The sequence below is a fragment of the Anguilla rostrata genome, chromosome 16 (assembly GCF_018555375.3).
Source record: "Anguilla rostrata isolate EN2019 chromosome 16, ASM1855537v3, whole genome shotgun sequence".
In the NCBI taxonomy this organism is placed as follows: domain Eukaryota; kingdom Metazoa; phylum Chordata; class Actinopteri; order Anguilliformes; family Anguillidae; genus Anguilla; species Anguilla rostrata.
This window is the reverse complement of record NC_057948.1, coordinates 35,337,253-35,357,200: the sequence shown is the minus strand read 5'-3', so window position 1 is coordinate 35,357,200 and position 19,948 is coordinate 35,337,253. Positions and strand designations below refer to the sequence as shown.

The 19,948-nt window shown below is 44.6% G+C and overlaps 1 protein-coding gene and 2 long non-coding RNA genes across 4 annotated transcripts in view; 2 read left to right on the top strand and 1 right to left on the bottom strand.

Annotated features, from left to right (window-relative positions):
- The window catches only part of LOC135241568 (uncharacterized), a 32,326-nt gene extending 12,378 nt beyond the window's left edge, over positions 1-19,948 (top strand). The window contains exons 2-4 of one of the 2 annotated variants that reach the window (XR_010326036.1): positions 15,185-15,308; positions 16,903-17,103; positions 18,761-19,948. This is a non-coding gene — a long non-coding RNA (uncharacterized LOC135241568). Of the gene's footprint in view, positions 1-15,184; positions 15,309-16,902; positions 17,622-18,760 lie in introns of those variants that run through there. The other variant, XR_010326035.1, reaches the window with a different exon arrangement.
- LOC135241567 (dispanin subfamily A member 2b-like) lies at positions 355-3,552 on the bottom strand. Its single transcript, XM_064312072.1, has 2 exons — positions 3,197-3,552; positions 355-682 (listed from the first exon to the last, which is right to left on the bottom strand). Exons 1-2 carry the CDS (start codon positions 3,407-3,409, stop codon positions 497-499), a joined length of 399 nt encoding a protein of 132 aa, XP_064168142.1. The 5' UTR covers positions 3,410-3,552; the 3' UTR covers positions 355-496.
- Positions 10,626-13,464, top strand: LOC135241570 (uncharacterized). The gene is made up of 2 exons (XR_010326037.1): positions 10,626-12,484; positions 13,005-13,464. It is a non-coding gene; the product is annotated as an uncharacterized LOC135241570 (long non-coding RNA).

Genomic DNA, 19,948 nt, shown 5'->3' with positions numbered 1-19,948 from the left:
GCACCAGCTGCCGGTGAACAAGTGTCTTACAGGGTGGGCCAGTCGTTCAGCATACTTGTTGGTCGTAACCGTGCACTTTGTATGAGGCAGCATCAGCATTGCGTGAGGCGGACTGGTAAAACAGCCATTCTGAGAACACTGCTTAGCACCAGGTTTACAAAAATACTGTGAAAAATACTCTGAAATCAGGACAGTAGTCATACTTACTTTATTAGATTTTTTTTTTTTTTTAACAATACTTTAATATATGATATACAAAAAATATTGTAGGCCTATACATATCTAGTTTAAACAACAAAATTATATAAAAATGTGCCACTGTAGTTCTCTATTGCATAAGAAGACAGGATTAGGTTGTTTTTTTAATGTAACCAAGATGAGTGCATACGAAAAATAGAAATTCATATCAGGGATATAATGGTTTTAAATCAGAATCCACAGAGGACGTTCCAGAAAAAAAGATGCAAGCAAGGAAAGAACCACGTGATCGTGTCGGCTAATGCCGATCGTTCATCATGTGTTTGATGTTTTCCTGGAGGGCGATGGCGCCCGCAGCCAGCAGGACGACGATGACGATTACGAACAGCAGGGTGAGACAGAGCGCCACAATGTTGAGGCAGCGCGCGGTGGAGGCGTATTCTCGCGCCCCTTCCAAGTCGCCCACCACCTTCCGGTCTCTGGACTGAGAGAAAGAAATGTTAGGGACTTATTGCTCACGCTCCAAGTATGCAGTTCAACACCGGCCACACCCCCCCCCCCCCACACACACACACAAAAAAACATGCCACTAGAACTCCACTGATGGAATCGTTTCCAGTGGATGTTTTCAAGAACCGGCCAAACACGAGATGCTGTCTTCAATTGAAGCATTTACTGCTGTTTTTAAAGTATACAGCATAATGTCTAGTGTTCATTAAACTCTAACGGAGTGCACATGGTCCCACTCTGGACCAGAGCGGGAGCGGGACCATGTGCACTCTGTAAGAGTTGATTTAACACTGGACATTTTAAGGTTCCTTCAGCCCATTGTTGTCTGCGTTTCCACCGCGGTCTAAAGTCCCGCGAAGATTAGGCAAATTAGCCCACTGACGTATGAAAAAGTGACGTTGTCGTCGGTCCATCTGTCATATGATTTCTTCTGTAACCCCATACTACCACCGAAGTAGCCTACATTATTTTCTAATAACCGGGACAGCCCGGAGGGGTTTATTCCACTTATATACAACGGGTTACCAACAATGACTATATATGGTTACTTTTGTATTTATTGATTTTTATCGATTTAATCACCTGGAATTGAAATATTCTTCTGCAGCCGTTTGGGCATATTTTACCGTTGTCAAGCAAAACTGTCGTTGGTAGTTGAACTTGGACCGTTGTTATGCAACAAATAGGATATAACAGGCCAATAGTCAGATTGTAACTGTTTTATAAATCCTCTCAAACACATTCATTATGTTTTATGCGAACATTCACTTTCATGTCTTGACATCCGAGGCGACAGAATGCATTCACATTTCCAATATAACTGGCAACAACAGCAGAAAACATGCACACGTTGTAAACAATTTGCTGTTTGATTACTTTCTCATCGTCAATTCCATATAGGCTAATCGCAAAATGACAAGAATAGAACGAAAACTCGGACTTGCGTGAAAATTTAAATTAGCAGTGGTACAGCCACCGTTTGCTTTCCTTCGAAGTTACTGCTAGCCAAGCAGCGAAGTGTGCCCTCCAGATGCGAACCATGCACCATAAATAGTCCATAGTCTTCCTGGTCTTTTTGTGGAATTGAAGAATGGCAGAGTAAAATTACGGCAGTCTGAAAAAGCTAAAGGGACGATTACTAGAATTAACCTGTTATTTTACCCTGACAAAAAGTGCGGAAGGTGATTTCCAGTTTGCTTTTACTGTATCACCAATGTGAATTACGCAGAATATTTCAATTACCTGAATATTTCAATTCCAGGTGATTAAATCGATAAAAATCAATAAATACAAAAGTAACCATATATAGTCATTGTTGGTAACCCGTTTTATATAAGTGGAATAAACCCCTCCGGGCTGTCCCGGTTATTAGAAAATAATGTAGGCTACTTCGGTGGTAGTATGGGGTTACAAAAGAAATCATATGACAGATGGACCGAGGACAACGTCGCTTTTTCATATGTCAGTGGGCTAATTTGTCTAATCTTCGAGGGACTTTAGACCGCGGTGGAAACGCAGACAACCATGGGCTGAAGGAACCTTTTAGTTCCTGGTAAAGTAGTTCCTGGGACTAAAAGTTACGGGTAATTTTGGTGGAAACGTGGCTTAACATACAAGTTTGATTTGAAGTTATTATGAAAATAAATCGGTTTGCGACTGCAGATTTTTAAACATGGCGGTTGAAATAAAACACTGCAAGTAGTTGACCAATCAGAAATTTTCAGCGCTTGCGCCCCACCCCAAAGGTTCCGGTACTTTTGGAAAGTACTACCCCCCCCGAGCAGGGACGTTTTTGGGGATAAAATAAAGACCCCGGAACTTAATTTAGACCCTAGTTCCTGCGGTCACAACGCACTGAGTTCCTCAAAAGGTTCCTAGTTCCGGGGTAAAGTTCCTGCGGTGGAAACGCGGCTTTTACTGTCATTACCTGTTTCGTAGTGAATTGGCTATGCTTTTGAATGATCTACGTGTTTATTCATTCTACATGCATCATTTCTTTTTTGTTTTTAACCACGTAAAGCTCTTAAAGATAAGCACGTTGATCTGCGCTGTCAGCCATCCAGTAAATTAATGTGATTGTCTGAAAGATGTTTCCAAAGCCATAACGCGTCATACCGAAGCTGTTCACCCTTGCAACTGGGCACATAACGTGCGCTAACTTTTCTTTCCACATTAGAAGACCCTAGAAAACAGGCGGTAACTATTTAATCAACTTCTTTCACTGACAAATTCGGAGTCATAATTAATTATTGCACAGCCAGTGGGTCTTCGAGGGCAATAATACATAGTACGGCGTTTTACCCCTTGATTTTAAAATGCGCAATCGGTAATCCACGGGCAGAACCAGTTTAATTCCCAATTGTGGGTGGGGTCTGATGGTGGGGGCATCGAATGACAACGTAGAGTTTTGAAAGAGTGCAAGTTAAGAAAAAAAAATGAACAGCATTAAATATTTAAAAGAAACGGGGTGGCATTCGGTCGGGCTCACCTTAATCGAGAAATAAAGAGCCACAAAGCCGAGGCAGAACGCGTTCATGTAGAAAAAGTTGAACAGGGACCACACAATGTGGTCCCGAGGAGGCGGAATCGGTGCCACCATTATCCGCGGCGACGCATCGTTGATCATCGCCGCATCCCGGGGATCTTTCAGTCGCTCGTAGGTGTTGGGCTGCATTGGCACGCACTCCGATGGGTACTGCATGGTCTCCGTCTTTTAAAGTGATCCCGCGCTGAGCTGGGCGCAAGTTGTCAGGAGTCCTGTTCGTTCACGTTCCACAAGAAACTGTTGGGCGAGCTAGTCGGGTTCAATGTTTTTCAGTCACGGACCCGTTGCCACGAGGGCGTGCCCGGAGTACGCTTCTACATATAAGGAACTACTTCCCGTAAAGTTATCCGTTAGGTTTCGATTTACCACCTTTGAAGAATGTTTTTTTAAATTTCGGTTTCTCGGAAAAAAACGTTTTTTTTCTGTTGCGCATAGTCCAAACACTCTTTAACATGAGAAGGCACACCTGTATATTCTACCTACACATCTGTTTTGTTGGTTCTTGTTTTTATTTGTTGTTTTATTGCTTTAGAATTCACATGGTTTTTAAACTGACCTTTTATTTACTACATTTGCTGCTTCCCGTAAAGTTATCCGTTAGGTTTCGATTTACCACCTTTGAAGAATGTTTTTTTAAATTTCGGTTTCTCGGAAAAAAACGTTTTTTTTTCTGTTGCGCATAGTCCAAACACTCTTTAACCTGAGAAGGCACACCTGTATATTCTACCTACACATCTGTTTTGTTGGTTCTTGTTTTTATTTGTTGTTTTATTGCTTTAGAATTCACATGGTTTTTAAACTGACCTTTTATTTACTACATTTGTTCCTTATATAATCTTTTATAATTGTTTCATTATATCACTGTTATCTATTGTGTTTTATTGGCAGTCATTCTCTGTCTGTAATTTGGGCTGCAAAATATTGTATGAAAGATAAATTAAGTTTTTATTTTTTGGCAAAATCCAATCTGGCCTTTTAATTCTTGCTACTGAAGAGAGGTATGCATCCTGCTGTGTAGCCTCTATAATTCTGCTCTTGAAATCTTCTGTGTACGGTGTTGTGAATCTTTCACCCCAGCCCTCTGAAGACTGCTGGTGATGTCACTGGGCATTGTTGTGGGGGTTTTCTCACAGCTCTTAGGATTTATCTGTCATCAGCTGCTGTTGTCTTCCTTGGCTGACCTTTACAGTGTTTATTTCTGAATCCGCCACCAGTTTCTTTCTTTTTCAAGACTGTCCAGACTGCTGCTCTTGATATACAGTCCCCTCCAGAAGTATTGGACCAGCAAGGCCAATTCCTTTGTTTTTGCAATACACTGAATACATTTTGGGTTGAGATAAAAAGATGAACATGAGACAAGAGTTCAGAATTTCAGCTTTTATTTCATGGTATTTACACTTAGATGTGTTAAACTACTTAGAACATAGCACCTTTGGCATCAGACCACCCACTTTTTAGGTGAGCAAAAGTATTGGAACAGAGAATATTTAAGTAAATGAAAGCAAATAACACTTAATATTTGGTAGCATATCTCTTGCTTGCAGTAACTGCATCAAGCCTGTGACCCATTGACATCACCAAACTGTTGCATTCTTCTTTTGTGATGCTTTTCCAGGCTTTTACTGCAGCCTCTTTCAGTTGTTGTTTGTTTCAGGGGGTTTTTCCCTTCCACTTTTTCTCCCTAATGAAATCCTTTGTTGTGTTGGCAGTGTGTTTTGGGTCATTGTCTTGCTGCATGATGACGTTCCTTCCAATTAGTTTGGACGCATTTCTCCATAAGTTGGCAGACAGAATGTTTTTGTAGACTTCTGAATTCATCCTGCTGCTACCATCATGAGTTACATCATCAATAAAGATTAGTGAGCCTACTCCAGAAGCAGCCATGCAAGCCCAAGCCATGACACTTCCTCCACCGTGCTTCACAGATGAGCTATATGTTTTGGATCATGAGCAGATCCCTTCTTTCTCCACTGTACTTCTTTGCAAATTGTAATCTCGTCTTCCGATTCTTACTACTGATGAGTGGTTTGCATTTTGTGGTATAGCCTCTATATTGCTGCTCTCTAAGTCTTCTTCGAACAGTTGATTGAGATACCTTCACCCTGTCCTGTGGTCATAGTTTGTGATGTCACTGACTGATGTTTTGAAGTTTTTCTTCACAGCTTTCACAATGTTTCTGTCATCAACTGCTGTTGTTTTCCTTGGTCGACCTGTTCAATATCTGTTGCTCAGTACGCCAGCGGTTTCTTTCCTTTTCAGGACATTCCAGGTTGTCGTACAAGCTATCCCCAATGCTTGTGCAATGGCTTGCTTTTCTCCCAAAGACAGCTCTCTGGTCTTCATGTTAGTTTATCTTTTATAACACCTGTGCATCTTTTATTCCTGTGCACTTTTTGGTTATGGCATCTTGTCTTTTCCCCCTGACGGATGACATTTTCCCACGACTGACCAGACTGATTTACAGCGTTCGTTTTAGGGTATCAATGGCTAAATTTGGAGGATTTCTTCTGCAGGAAGTGGGGATGGATGCCCATTCACGTGAGTAGCCGTGGGACAAAGCTTGTGCATTGAATATACGTTAGCCCCGTTGTAAATAACTGGGCGTATTGGTGCCGCTTGTGTGTCGTAACGCTGAATAATATGTTAACATATAAATGCCACAAAATAAAAGCTGATTGTACTTTTGTTTGGTATTCATCTTTTGAGCTCAAATCCAAATTCTTGAAGTATACAGCAAAAATAGCAAATTTATCTGGAACATTCCGACAGTTTTGGAATAACATCGCTGCTTAAGTGCATTTTGCTTTAAACCATAGCCAGAGTGATATCGTTACATTACAATCGCTTAGTGGACCCTCTTAGCAACGGACCTTAGTGGACAACTCCGGTGTTAGTCCCTGGAATACAAAACTGCGATTTCAAGAAGGCATAGAGGTCCTTTTATAATCACTAATGTTAATCTAACAAAGAATATAGAAGGCTCTGCACACCAAGAGATGCCTCAAATACGTCTGAAGGGTTACATTTTGATAGAAGACGTCTGAGCTTTTACACACCCAGTTTAATTCTGAGCGTAGTAATTTTACATTTAAAAAAATATTCATCTAACAATTCGTATTGTAGCAAGAAGGTATACTATCAAATAAATGCATTTAATAAAGCTGCCATGCTCTGCAAACATATATGAAAAAAGAAGACATCAGCTATGGAAGAAGCCCAGTATAAGAAATTCTGCTTTGCAAATCAGGAATCAATGGTCTGAATGCATGATGTTATACGTTGTGTGTACACAGGTGAAATGAGGACTTCAAGCAAACAATACGTGGATCGTGCGGACATCGCGCGCTCCAAACTGTCGAAGAATTCCACCTAAGCGCGCCGCGCCCGTTTAGCCGGCGCTACCCTGTGCTTACGCAACAGCGCCTGTACGGCATGCGCGCGTCGCTTAATTCCGAATACAAATCTCAATAGTAAACTGAACGGCCATTTTTTTATCCAAATGGGATATCGTGTTTATCGCATGAAACCTCCCAAGCAAACAGAACTGAACTGGAGATCGAGGGCACCAGCAGACCACAGATTTCGTGGGGGAAAAAACCAAACGTTCAGAATGTATTAAGGTTCATAGAAGAGTTCGTCTTTTTTAAGGTCAGCTGGCAACAAGCACAATAATGAATGAAAAGAAAACCGTCTCAGATTCTGGTGTGAAATTACAGTAATGGCCTACATTGGTCCATAAAGAAAATATGTAAATATATTATCGAGTTCTCTTCATTACATCTACACAAATAATCAAATTAAGCTCGAGTGCATTCAGAACGCAATTCCATATAATCACTATAACATTTTGCATCAAAGATGGGTAGAGGGCTCAAGAAAAGAAGAGTTAGCCTTTGGCTAACACCATGCATGATCTGTTTAATGCATCGTGTGAGCAGGCTGGATATCAGCAGACTCTTCCTCTCTCACGATGAAATGAGAGAGGAAATACTTTAATTCTAATACTGATATCACAGCTCTCTCTCTCTCTCTCTCTCTCTCCTCCCCCCCTTCCCTCCCTCCCTTCTTTCTGTTCCCCTCTATATGGAGCCGCCACAGGAAAATAATGTTGGCTTAACTGCAACTATTTCTCGGAAATTGCGACACCCCTTTGCCCGACTTCGAGTTTGCCTGCCCCTTTTGGTTTTGTTTGCTTCTGGTTTGACCTTCGCTTTGCCTTGACTTCTCTTTTACCTGTCCCTTTGTACCTTAGCCATTCTGATCTCCTGGTTTTTGATTTTTTGCCTGTCTTTTCACTATTCTTTTGGAAACTCGATTCGGCACCGTCCTCTCTCTGACTACCTGGCTTCGAACCTCGGACTGATTAAAGACAACGTTTTTTGGATTTCCCTGGTCTGCGTGTGGGTCCTTACACAGAACATCACACAGACTTTTTTTCTTGCAATTATTTCCTGGAATTGCAAGTTAATCTCTCTGGAATCTAGTTTTTTCTTTGCAATTGTGGGCTTGTTTTTCACAATTCTTGTTCCTTCCCTTTATTCTCTTCTTTTTTCTGCAAATGGCCAGAGGGTGTCTGCGTGCAAGAGTGTGCATGCCAGAGAGTGTTAAAATGAAACCATGTTAAAAAGAAACCGTTATATGACTGGTGGTAATGTAGTGGTTGGTACGCAGGCAAGAAGTGTGAATTTAAGGATTCATTATTCTAGTGGTTTTTCCAGAAAGGTTGGTTTGTGAAAAGTCTCCTATTGGCACAGGCATGGGGACGATTGAGGCGTTGTGAGAGTTTATGAGTGATTTCCTGCCAAAATCTTGAGCGGGTGTGCAGTGCTGAATGGCATGGAGGTATGTGTGCAGATTTCTGATTCACTGAGTCCCTTTGTGTACAGTTTTTGTTCTTTGGAGGATCTTGTATTGGCCATCTTGAGATTTGAAAATCCTTTGATGTCTGAGTTTTGACGGATTGCAGTTGCTAAAGGTTCAATGACAATTGAAAAAAAGAGATGGAGGGGGAGTGGGCATCCTTGACTTAGTACCCCTGTGCAGCGTGAAACTTTGTGAGGTCAATCTGCTGATGGTGACAGTGGACATACACCTCACCTGGGGTGACAAACATTATCTTTTTGGTTGGATCTTGTAACCAGTGTTCTGCGCCCAGCAGTGCTGACTTTGGGCCAGAATCAGCTCCAGATCCAGCGCAGAGTCGCTCCCTATATGGGGTCACCTGCATGTGGGCTAGATCTTTTGGTTTAAATTAAAATTGGTGCAACTACTTTGTTCTTTTTTAAAATTTCGAAAAGCAGTTGGGGGTTGGGGTGTAAAAAAATGAATGCATTGCCTCTGCCAGTCAGATGGCCAGTTAACTTGTGACCTGGGGGACATGCGTGAGGCAGCTGTGGAGTTTTAATCACAGCTCTCCTGCATAAAGCAGAGGGTAACAGTTCAGAACATGTAGACATACTGTAGTGCATGACAGACTCCTCAGGCTAGTTCCAGCACAGCGACTGGAGCTGGATAGCCCATTGGTTTTGGATGAGCTCACGGCTGCAGCAAATAGCCATTGGTCATGCTCCTATTGTGGACGGCTTGCCATCTGATTTTTAAAAGGCTTTCTGGAATAACTACGAGGCAAGATTTCTACGAGGTGCGCCAGGATTCGTTTGAGGATTGGGGGGGAGTGCTAGTTAGCTTGTCAGTGAGCTGTTTGGACTTTGCTGTCAAAAAAAGGTTGAAGATTTTGCTCTCCCTCAGAACTGGTGACTGGTGGCGCTCCTGTGCACAGATTATAAAATGTTTTCAAAGAGCCTTGCAAACAGGTTATAGCGACATCTTGACACCATGATCCTTAAAGAACAGTCATACTGCAAACCCTGCAAACCAAGGCATTCCATCAAGTTTTTTTTTTTTTTAATAAAACGTGTTTCGATCCTAGATGCTGATTGGCCGAGCCTGCGTTCTACGGTAATTGTGAGTCCAGTACAGTATCATTTATTCAGTCGGCCAGCTTGTGAGCAATACCACTCCACACACAAACCCTCGCTTAGGAAATAAAACTACAAAATAATTAATGTCTACGTTGTACCCGTTTTATAAAAGCAATACAGCACTCGAGGCCATGCTGTATTCTGAATGCAGCCTTTGCTACAGGGCATTTCCGGCCCTGTGCTTTGTGCCATGCCTGACTACTGCCCTGTAGCCGTGACTGTGTGCACGATACAGCACGGGATCGAGTGCTGTGTGTTTCTTGAGTACAATGGAGCCTCCTGTCTTGGGAAGGTGGGAGAGGGCTTGCCCAGACTGGTGTGGGTGGGGAGGCTCCTACAGGAAGGCATCCATCCTGTACCTCCCTGTGCAGGAAGTGCTGCAGGGCCTGGTGACCTTGGAGAGCAGGGTGACAGCAGGGTGGCAGCTCAGCATTTTCTGTACCCCCCCCCAGTGGTGTGTGTTGGTGAGAGGCAGCCTGTGCATTACTGAAGAGGGGAGGAAGTTTTGGGGGGGATCACCATTGGTTCATCATGAGCCTGGGTTGCGCTGATGCTGGTGGCATGATGGATTTTTATGCCTCAGTGTTACAGGCTTGGAGATGCCTCAGGGTCTCTTGGGCTGGGAGAGTCGGTTTTTATGAATTGTGACCAATTCATCAAAACCGACTCCAATTGTGCTTTTTTTTTTTCTTTTTAAGTTTTGTTTTGGGCTTGTTAGGGTGTGTATTGGGGGACTCTAGCCTGCTGCATTGTTTCTCTCTCTCTCTCTCTCTCTCTTGGAACACACAATGATGTCTGGCAGAGGAGGGCATTCAAACCCCTCCAAATTATCCCCCCATTCCCTCAATCTACTTTCTGTTCCAGTCCAACCTTCCTCCTTCCCTTTCACTCATTCTCTCTTCCTCCTATTGTATATTCTGTTCATCTACCCCTTCCCCCATTCTCTCTCTCTGTCTGTCTGTCCCTCTCACTCCCTCCCCTCTTTCTGTCTCCCCTACTCTCTCTCCCTCTCCCTTCTTGCTCTCTCCCCTCTGTCTCACTCCCTCTCTCTCTCCCTCCCCCCTCCCACCTCTCTCTCCCCCCTCTCTGCCTCTCCCACCTCTCTGTCTCTCCCTCTCTCTCTCCCCCCTTTCTCTCGCCCCCTCTCCCCCCCTCTCTCTCTACTGTATAACTGCAGAGTAAGACACAATCACACTACTAGAGGGCAAGGTTGGGAAGCAGCCAGTAATCATTGCGTAACTCGTTTGTGTTTTTTTGGGGGGGGTGTTCTTTGTGCGCACACAATGGGCACTCCTCTACAGCAGGGCCCTGTCTGCCAGTGAACCGCACACATTGGTGCTGTTGAGTGCCTAGTGCCTGGGGAAGGGGGCGGGGCATGGGCGCCGGATGAAGAGCGAGGTGAAATGAGGGGAAAGAGGGGACGGGGGTATTCGGGTTCTTGGGGGAACCCCCACCTTCTGCTGCATGGCCCCCACTCCCATTTTTGAGGGGTGCACGTGCGGGTGTCCCGCCCCTGGTGTACCCCGTTACCATTCCGTGCGAAAGTGTCGGACGGAGTGTGGCGCAGTGGGTAAGGAACTGGGCTTGTAACCGAAAGGTCGCAGGTTCAATTCCCGGGTAGGACTCTGCCGTTGTACCCTTGAGCAAGGTACTTAACCGAAATTGCTTCAGTATATATCCAGCTGTATAAATGGATACAATGTAAAAAAATGCTATGTAAAAAGTTGTGTAAGTCGCTCTGGATAAGAGCGTCTGCTAAATGCCTATAATGTAATGTAATGTAATAACGAAAGAAAGAGAGGGCGGCTGGGGAACGAGGGATGTTATGGGAAGAGTGGGAGGGAGCGGAAAGAGGAAGCGGGATGGAGGGAGAAGAGGTGGAGAGTGTCGAACGCGCCCACTTGGGCCGGCTCGATCCCTCCGGCTGTTCCATGAGGGCTGCGGAATTTAAACCGCTGTCTGATGTCTCATTCTTCGATCACCGCCGTTGAGAAACAGGCTCTCCTCCGAGCATAGGCGCCCCCCCCCCCCAAAACTGCTGTGTGAAACTGTGGACTTGTCTGCCCTGTGCCTGGGAGTCACTGGACTGGCAATCCTGAGGCCTGTGAACCCAGTCGAGAGAGTTCCCCTAAAAGGACTGATTCCGCTCAACGCACGCAGTGCTGCTGTCCCCTTTTCACATGCTGCTGCAGTGGAGTAAAAGGCCCTCAAATCCAGCAGTTCTCTCCTGCCTGCCATCCCCCCTGAAAGGCCCCCCAACAGACGCAAGTGCTGCTGGATGCACGCCCTGACACTGGGAGCTGGCCAGAACGACTGCTGCCTGCAGTCCCCCCCCCCCCCCAAGCCCCCCCGGGCCCGAGTGAACCTCTGGCTACACGAGCCGAAGAGGATTCTGGGAATTTGGCGCCTCAACACTTGGCAGCTGAGAGACCTGAGCCCACACCTCGCTACCTCCGGGGTAGTCTGGCTTTTGTCCCCGGCGACGGGGGCAGGATTTGGTCAGGACCCCGTTGGAAATGAGCTGCCTTTCGGTGCACATAAATACTGCGTTAACGGGGGAAAAGCACTGCATGTTGTTCTGGGAAGTCCAGGGATTGTCTTTTCCCTTTCCCAGAGTCCAGATACCCTGACGCAGACGAAGGAAGAGACTGGCACCAGCGCGTCACAAACAGCGACGCTGAAGAGTGTCTAGGAGAGGCACTCCTGGGAGAGATACTCTTGATGACTCTGCCCCATGGCCTTATTGTTTTGGGATTTCAACCAGTGTTTCCATACATTTTCTGGTCAGCAGGTCACAGTGGGACTGTTCAAATCTGACATGGATTCTATGTTTAAAGATGGAGGAAGGTGAACTGTTAGTTCAGTTGTTTTGTTGCTACCATTTAAGTGCATCACAAATGTCAGAATGAGTGCTTTTTTAGAGCAATGTTCTAATGGTCATACCACCTTGTACCATCTTTTTTTTTGTTGTTTTTTTTTTGTGGTGAGCTTTTTGCACGTGTCTTCACTTTTTCTTTTCAAGAGAGGAAATGTCAGATATCTAGTTCTGAGATTATCACCTTTGAGAAACCGACAATATAATTTGATTGGGCAAATCTGTTTTCTCTCTACCTGCTCTCCGCCCCACAGGCATCAGAGTAAACATCCTTGGGCCAGTAGAGTCACTCCAGAGGTCTTCTGACTGGGGTGACCTGGAGAACGTGCCTTTTGGTGAAGGCTGAAGTCAATCTGTGATATTGATATTCCATCTGTGATCAGGACGCCTAGCACCTCCCCCTCTTCGCACCTGCACTTCCAGAACACGTCTCCTGTCTGTTCTGGCCCCACGATGGTGGAATGACCTCCCTGTGGAGGTCAGAACAGCTGAGACTGTGACCTATTTCAAACGACGACTGAAGACCCACCTCTTCAGGCTGCACCTCTCCCCATCCCTCCCTTCCCCCCTGTAAATGACTAAACTTAGGGTTGTAACTAGGCAGCTGTTTCATAGGTGACTTAGTTGATGCGCCTGTCTTAACGACTAATTGTATTTTTATTTATTTTTATTTTTCCATAGATTGCGTTGTTGCTGTTCTCGTTGTTAGTGTTAATCAGTTTAACCATCAGGGTCCAAGTTGAACTATGCGGTTGTTCCCTGTACTTGGACCGGTACTTCTCTCTAGGGTTTTCGTCATACTTGTTCCTGGTTATGGTTATACACTTTGTTGTACGTCGCTCTGGATAAGAGCGTCTGCCAAATGCCTGTAATGTAATGTAATGAAATCACTAAGTGAAAATCTTCATGTCTGTATCAGTACCGGTTGTTGATGACATTGAACAGTTGAAATCTACATTTTTTATGGAAGCGGTTCCAGTTTCAGGCGGAAGCCAACGTGGTACGATTGGGTTTTGTTACATGGAAAATATTTTCAGGAGTCAGGAGGAAGAAAGTAGTTTGTGGGGGTGGGGGGGTTGCGGTGGACATTCTGGGGCAAATATCTGCTGTTGTCCTCTGAGGAATCTGAAGCTTGCATCAGAGATGTTGTACATTTTCATCCCTGGTTTTTGGAATATTAGCTTGTCTTTTCATATCTGGACTTTGATCTTGGTTTCGTATAGGACTATTTTGGGAGAAAGCTGTGGTTTGTAACCTGTCCATGTCTGTAACATTTGTTTTTTTAAGGTAGTTGAACCTCATCTTTAGATTAGATGTGGCTATTTGTTGTAACTTAATACATTTCTTAATTTTAATCTGGTTGTGAGTTGTATGTTTTGGTTGATCCAACAGGTAGCCGTGCCTAGCAACAAATTTTGCGATTTAATGAACATTTAATTCAATAATTTTAACCAATTAAATCCACTGCATTTATTTTACGTGTTGGATAAGTGAGGGGTTGTTGATGCCTTTGTGTTCGGTATCCAGAATGCTGGACCTCAAACGAGGGTGTCAGCGGTTAAAACAGCAGGATTCAGAAAATTAAACCGATTTCACCTAATCCTCACTTTGCCGACCCCAGTGAAGGTGAAAGTCCGTAAAAGTGTTTCTGAGATCACACGCTCGCAGATACAGTAGTACGTCTGACTGGGACAGAAATCTGCATTCCTGTCATCCTGGAAACTACGGGTTACCAGGGGACAAAGAACAGGAAATGAGATGCAGACTAAAAACAGGAGTCTGTCACGGGCATTTACAGGGAAGTCGGGCCTGGGGTTCTGTACAGGAAACACGGAGTGAAGCGGAGCGGGCTGTGGGCCAGGACGCGAGGGACGGGGCGGAGCGGGACGGGGCGGGACGGGGCAGGACGACATTCCTGGAAGCAATGTGCCTCTCTCACCTGCTCTGACCCCATGTTTTTTTAGTGCTGAATTTAAGCGGGCGTGTAATATTATCCCAGTCCACCCATCCATTCGGCTGATGAGCTTCCTGCTGGGCGTGGCCAGGTCGCGCCACATGACGGGGAGAGAGTTCTGTGAAGCCTTTATTCCTCATGTGAAAGCACTCCAACATCATTATTATTATTATTATTATTATTATTATTATTTATACAGTGGTTTCGCTGAGCAACTCCCTTCTCTTCTGGCGAAGAGCGAGGCGAGAGTTAACTGACCATGTGCGGAACACATGGATAATGAGCTTTTTAAGGGGCAGATCATTTACAGGACTTACGGTAACACTGACGCCGTTCAGCGGAAATACCGCCGCCGTGGTGGAGCTCCGCCCCTTTATGCAAATTAATATTCCATGTAATCCACTTGGCCCCACTTTAGTCACTGAGCTCCCGCTGGGCCGGCTGTCCCGTATCCTGCTTCTCATGATCATTTAAATCCCCCCCCACCCCCCCCCCCCCCTTATGACACTCATGTTACCTGTACCCCTATTCCAGAACTTTTTGGTAATTTTTGTACTATGGTCGTAATGTTGTAGCTTGTTCTTCTCCCTCATCTGGCTTGGCACACGTTTGGTCGGAATAACTGTTCACTGTGTGAACTGAACTGTGTTCTTGGCTGAGAACACAGTTCAGTATGAGTATCGTATCTTATCGAACCCGTGTTTTGTAGTTGTATCCAATGACCGTGATATGCACTTTTTGTACGTCGCTTTGGATGAAAGCGTCTGCTAAATAAATGTAACGTAATTTAGTCTCCTGTGTTGTGCGCTATTTCCTGGTTTTTGTCTCTGTCCAACGGCTGGCCGTTCGGGTCGCCTGTCCCGGCGGCGGTGGGGCGGGCCTTCGGAGCCTCCACCCTCTGAAACGTGCCTCACCGGCCGGTCAGCGAAATCTGCCGCGGTCAAGATGGCCCCTGGTTAAGGCCAGATCGCTCTCTAACAAGGCTTTCATCATGAATGATTTCTTTGTATCCCGTGGACTGGATTTGTTTTATTTGTGACCGAGCCTTGGTTGAATGTTGGTAGACCGAGCCCTCTTTCTGAACGTTCTCCCACTGATTGCTACTTTTTCTGCTCCCACAGGCCTGCTGGTCGTGGTGGGGGACTGGCCTCTATATTTAGAAGCCATTTCCTGTGTCGTCTATCGACTGTCGATGAATACTCCAGTTTCACGGAGCAGCAAAATAAAGTGGAATTGCCTAACCAGGTGCTTTGTGCCGTGATGTGTAGACCTCCTAAACAACTAAACAAGGACTATTAAGGCTAAATAAGACTACTTCTTATTCAAGAATTTGCTGATTTCTTGACCTCAACTATGCCTAGAAGGGATAGAATATTGGTTCATGGTGATTTTAATACTCATGTCTCACTAGATGTCTGGTTGGAAATTTTTTACGATTTTTGACTTGTTTAATCTTGTTCAATTAGTCAGTGGCCCTACGCACAAATGTGGTGACACACTTGATCTTGTTTTATCTTCTGGCTTTCCCATCTGTAATGTTAAACTCTGCGACTCTGATCTGTGTGATCACAGGCCCATTGTGTTTTATGCCACTTTTATGCCATGTCAAGTTTTCAAACCTTGTGCGTGGTCTTACGTTTCAGTTGGCAAGATTGCTGATATTAGATTGCGCATCTCATTGTCTTATTTCGTGATCCTTCTGTTTCTCTTATGTGCTATACTGCAGTCCTAAATCAGTGTGAGCCGGTGTCTCTCTCTCTCCTGATGGAGCTGGTTTATTATATGAAGACCACAACCTGCCCCCTTGACATTGTTCCCTCACAGCTTCTTAAATAGCTTTTTTTTGGCATTGTGGGCCCCACAATTCTTTCCATTATTACCAGCTGCCTCATCTCAGGCTATGTTCCAGCCTGTTTTAGGCATGCAGTGATTCATCCTCTGCTCAGAGGGCCAAGTCTAGACCCCACAGTTCTAAATAATTTCAGTCCACTTCCAAGTTATCGTTTTTTTATCTGAAGTTCCTGAAAAAGTTTTTTTTTTTTAATCAACTGTCAATCTTGTTTTTTGTCAATCTTTTCTGAACAGAGTCTGCAGTGCTGAACGTGAACAATGATCTTGTGTTAGCTGTTTGACTTGGGTGGGTATTGTGCTGTTTGATTAGCCGTTGACCCACTGGGTGTTGCGCTGTTTTGATTCTCTTGGACCATAGCGCTGTGTGTGACACAGTAGATCACAACATCCTCCTTGCATCCTTGTCTCGAGCATGGGGCTGGCATTCAGGATACTGGTCTAAAACAGTTTAATTCTTACCTAAACAAGAGAACCTTTTATAGTCTTCCGCAGCTACGCTGCTGCCAGGCTTTTGACTGGCACCTGAACACGTCCCCCATTTTACCCTCCCTTCAGCCTGGCTCTCAGTAAGGTTCAGGGTTGATTTTAAGGTTGTATTATTCGTTTTTAAAGCACCTAGTGGCACCTCTCTACATCTCTGACCTCGTTTGCCCCTGTTCTGCTGCTAGGTCACTTAGATCTTCTGAGCAGATGCTTTTGTCAGTCCCACAGGCTCGGTTAAAGCTAAAGGGTGATCAGGCCTTCGCCGTTGCTGCTCCAAAGCTATAGTATAGTTTACCTCTTCATATTAGGTCTGCCCCCTCTATTGACACTTTAACATTTTTTCTTCTTGGCCTGTAAACCCAGTTCCTCTTCAGCAGGGTATACTGTCTTTGTCTGATATTTGGTTATCCCTCATATCTGTTTTTGTTCATTGAAGTTGTACAGCACTTTGATCGAGGTCGCTTGTTTTCAAAGGTGACTTCGCCTGACTGTGGATTCGTTGTAGGGAAGCACCTGGCGGATCCGGTGATGAGCGATGGCGCTGTGCCAGGATGTGCCCGGGCAGGACTCTGCCGCGGCGGCGCCAGCTCTTCGGCTCCGCGGTGGAACAAGAGGAAGTGGCGTGCTCGTCGGACACACCCCCAACCCACACTGCCAGTCAAGGCTTTAGTCACCACGAGCAGAGCTGAGAACGGATCAGTGACAGGTGAGAGCCACGTAAGACAGCAGCAACTTTGAATTTACAGCTTGAAATTTTGACCAGACTACACCAGACCGTGGTATTGGATTGAGGGTTTGCGCAAACAGAAACATCAACGTCTCTGAAACTGAGCTGTAGCCTAACTGGGCTCCGATCACACGGGATGTACTTTGTAGGCGTCAAAACATAAAGCGCACTGCCTGTGCTGATTTTATGAAGCCTAGCCGTGCTTTTGACCGTTTTTGCTGGTTATAGCTGGTCTGTGGCTGGTCAAAGCCATTTAAGCAGGTGAAGTAAGATGGTGGACTAGCTGACTAAACAGGCTGGTTGGTCAGCTGCTGAACCACCAGCTAAAAGAGTAAAAAACACAACACACAAATCAGCTTGACCAACTTAGGCTGGTTTTATATGGAATTTTCAGCAGGGTACACGGGCATCACCGTAACTGACATCCTAACAGACACACTCACCCTCCGCTCCCAGCACAGACAGTGTACAGACATGGACCTCACCAGTAGCAACATCCCACTGACAACCACTGCCCCCCCCCCCCACTGCCAGCACTAACGGCATGCTAACACCTGATGCAGACGCCTCGCACTAAAAAAAAAGAAAAAAAAAACCCTGCTTATGAAAAGGTTGTTGGGCGTCTCGTTTGTCTTCTGAAGTGTGTTCTGAAGTGTGCTCCTCATAAATAGGAGTGTGCATTCACCACTTTCTGTGGGTTTAACCGCAGAATACTAAAATGTTTTCTTTCCTCAAATGGGAATAATTGTATTTCCACAAAGCACGATTGGAGCCTGAACATGCTATGTGTTTTGTAAACCGACCAACCAACCAGCCAACCAGCCGAACTCGCCGAGCATATTTACCTGCTGTACACATTGCACATGGCTTACCTACAGCAGAGTAGCGGGCAGCGGTGGGCGTGGTCTTGCCCATGTGATCAAGCACTTTGCTCTCGCAGAAATGGGTGATGTCACGGGAGACCCTCCAAGGACCCAAATTCTCCTATCAGGACAGCAGCTGCAGCAGCCTGGTCAAACTCCTGCTCACTTCACTTGCTGTTACATTAAACATATATAATAGCTTATTGGCCTTCAACATACAGTATTAACCTCTGGCTTACAAAGTTGGATGTAAGAAGATTATATGTAGTTTATAGATTATATGTAAAGACCTGTCATTATGACATTATTTGCGGTTAAAAATTCGGTTAATCTTAAAGCATTTGCATGATAATAGTTTTTAAGGTCAACTTTATGGTGATTTTAGAACCCGAGACTCTTTGCGTCTCATTCACTTTTGGACCCACGCACTCAGTATGCTGCCCTCTAGTGACATGAATTGTGCATTACAAGTTAAACGAAGTGGAACCGCCAGACCTTAAAAGGCTACGGTTCTCTAATAGTTTCACTAATTTCACTGCTAAGCTTGTACAGTCTGTGCAATTAATTGGCTAGTTTGGTTGCTAACGATCTGTTATCCAGCTACAGGTTACCTAAAAACTTCCCTGCTAGCCGAGTTAGTAGCTGGTGTTAATAAACCATGACAGCGTGAGGGTCGAATTCACAAGACACGTTGACTATTCCCGCCGCCTTCTTAGGCTTATTTTTAAAAAAGTACAATAGCAGGTATTTAACCGATTTCGTTACTGACGCAGATGCCTGGGTGAATTACGCTCAAATGGTGCCCAAATAAGGAACTCCGGACTACGTCCTGCACGAACGCCGGCTAATGCTCTGGAAAACGTCGCTTTCTGTTTATTTCCTTATTTTTCACAGAGTTGGCTAAATTCTGTGCTGCACCGAGGGGCATTTTTTGCTAGATATTCTGTTAGGGTAATATGCTGGCAATGTACAACGTCGGCGTGAGCTGCATTTTTTTTTAAACACAAAGGATTCGAACCAATGCGGTTTAACTTTACGGGTTAACTCTGTTCCCACACCCCTCTCGTTGTCCAACCCACCATCGTCCTCCAAGAAAAGAAAAGAAAAGAAAAGAGAACGGCTTCATTTTATTTGATTAGGCTTTGATCCAACTGTCGTTTCTCACTGCGAAATCCTGTAGCAAGGAGGTATTTACACGCAGCTACAACAGAGTTTGAGACAATAAACTTTGTATACGATAGTATATTATAGTAAATACAACGATACAAATTAAAAGTATGGAAATTTGGGAAGAGTTTTTGCTCAAAAAGCTGATGAATAGTTAAAAGTTCAGAACCCTCTCGGTGCTCAGAGAAATAGGCCTACATTATTAGATGTACAGTGCAGTCCATAAGCATATTTTCTGTGAAACATTTTTTTGTAGTTTTGACTCTGTATTCTACCACATTGGATTTAAAATGAAACTATGAATGTGAGGCTAAAGCGCAGACTGTAAACTCTAATTTGAGGTTATTTCCACCCATATCGGGTGATCTATGTAGGAACTGCAGCCCATTCTGTGACGTGGACCTGTTCATTGTAATAGACCAGAAAAGGCTTAACCCATTTGATTTCTGAGCTGTGTAATCTTTGGCTGTCCTTTGAAAAGTTTATTCTGAAGGCTCAAGAATGTTGTTCCAAATAAAATGTATATCTTGAATATAGTATTAGTGTCTATGCATGCATACTTTTCAAATATAGCCTATTGTAAAGGTCCACATGGCGGATTTATTTTATTTGTATTCCTAATGTGCTCAGTGTGTCACGGTACGGGTAGCATTACGGGAATATGGGACTACTTCCCCTTAGTTTGTGTGGGCTGAAACTGACGTACCTTCGCTGGTTTATCAGATTGGTTATCAGCTATGGTAAAAATGACTAATAGACAAGTCTGAACAAACCGTCTCTCCTCGTATTTATTT

Coding starts and splice junctions, on each gene's coding strand:
- LOC135241567 (XM_064312072.1), bottom strand. CDS start 3,409: ATGCAGTACCCATCGGAGTGCGTGCCAATGCAGCCCAACACCTACGAG. Junction 683..3,196: donor CTCTTTATTTCTCGATTAAG/GTGAGCCCGACC, acceptor TCTTTCTCTCAG/TCCAGAGACCGGAAGGTGGT.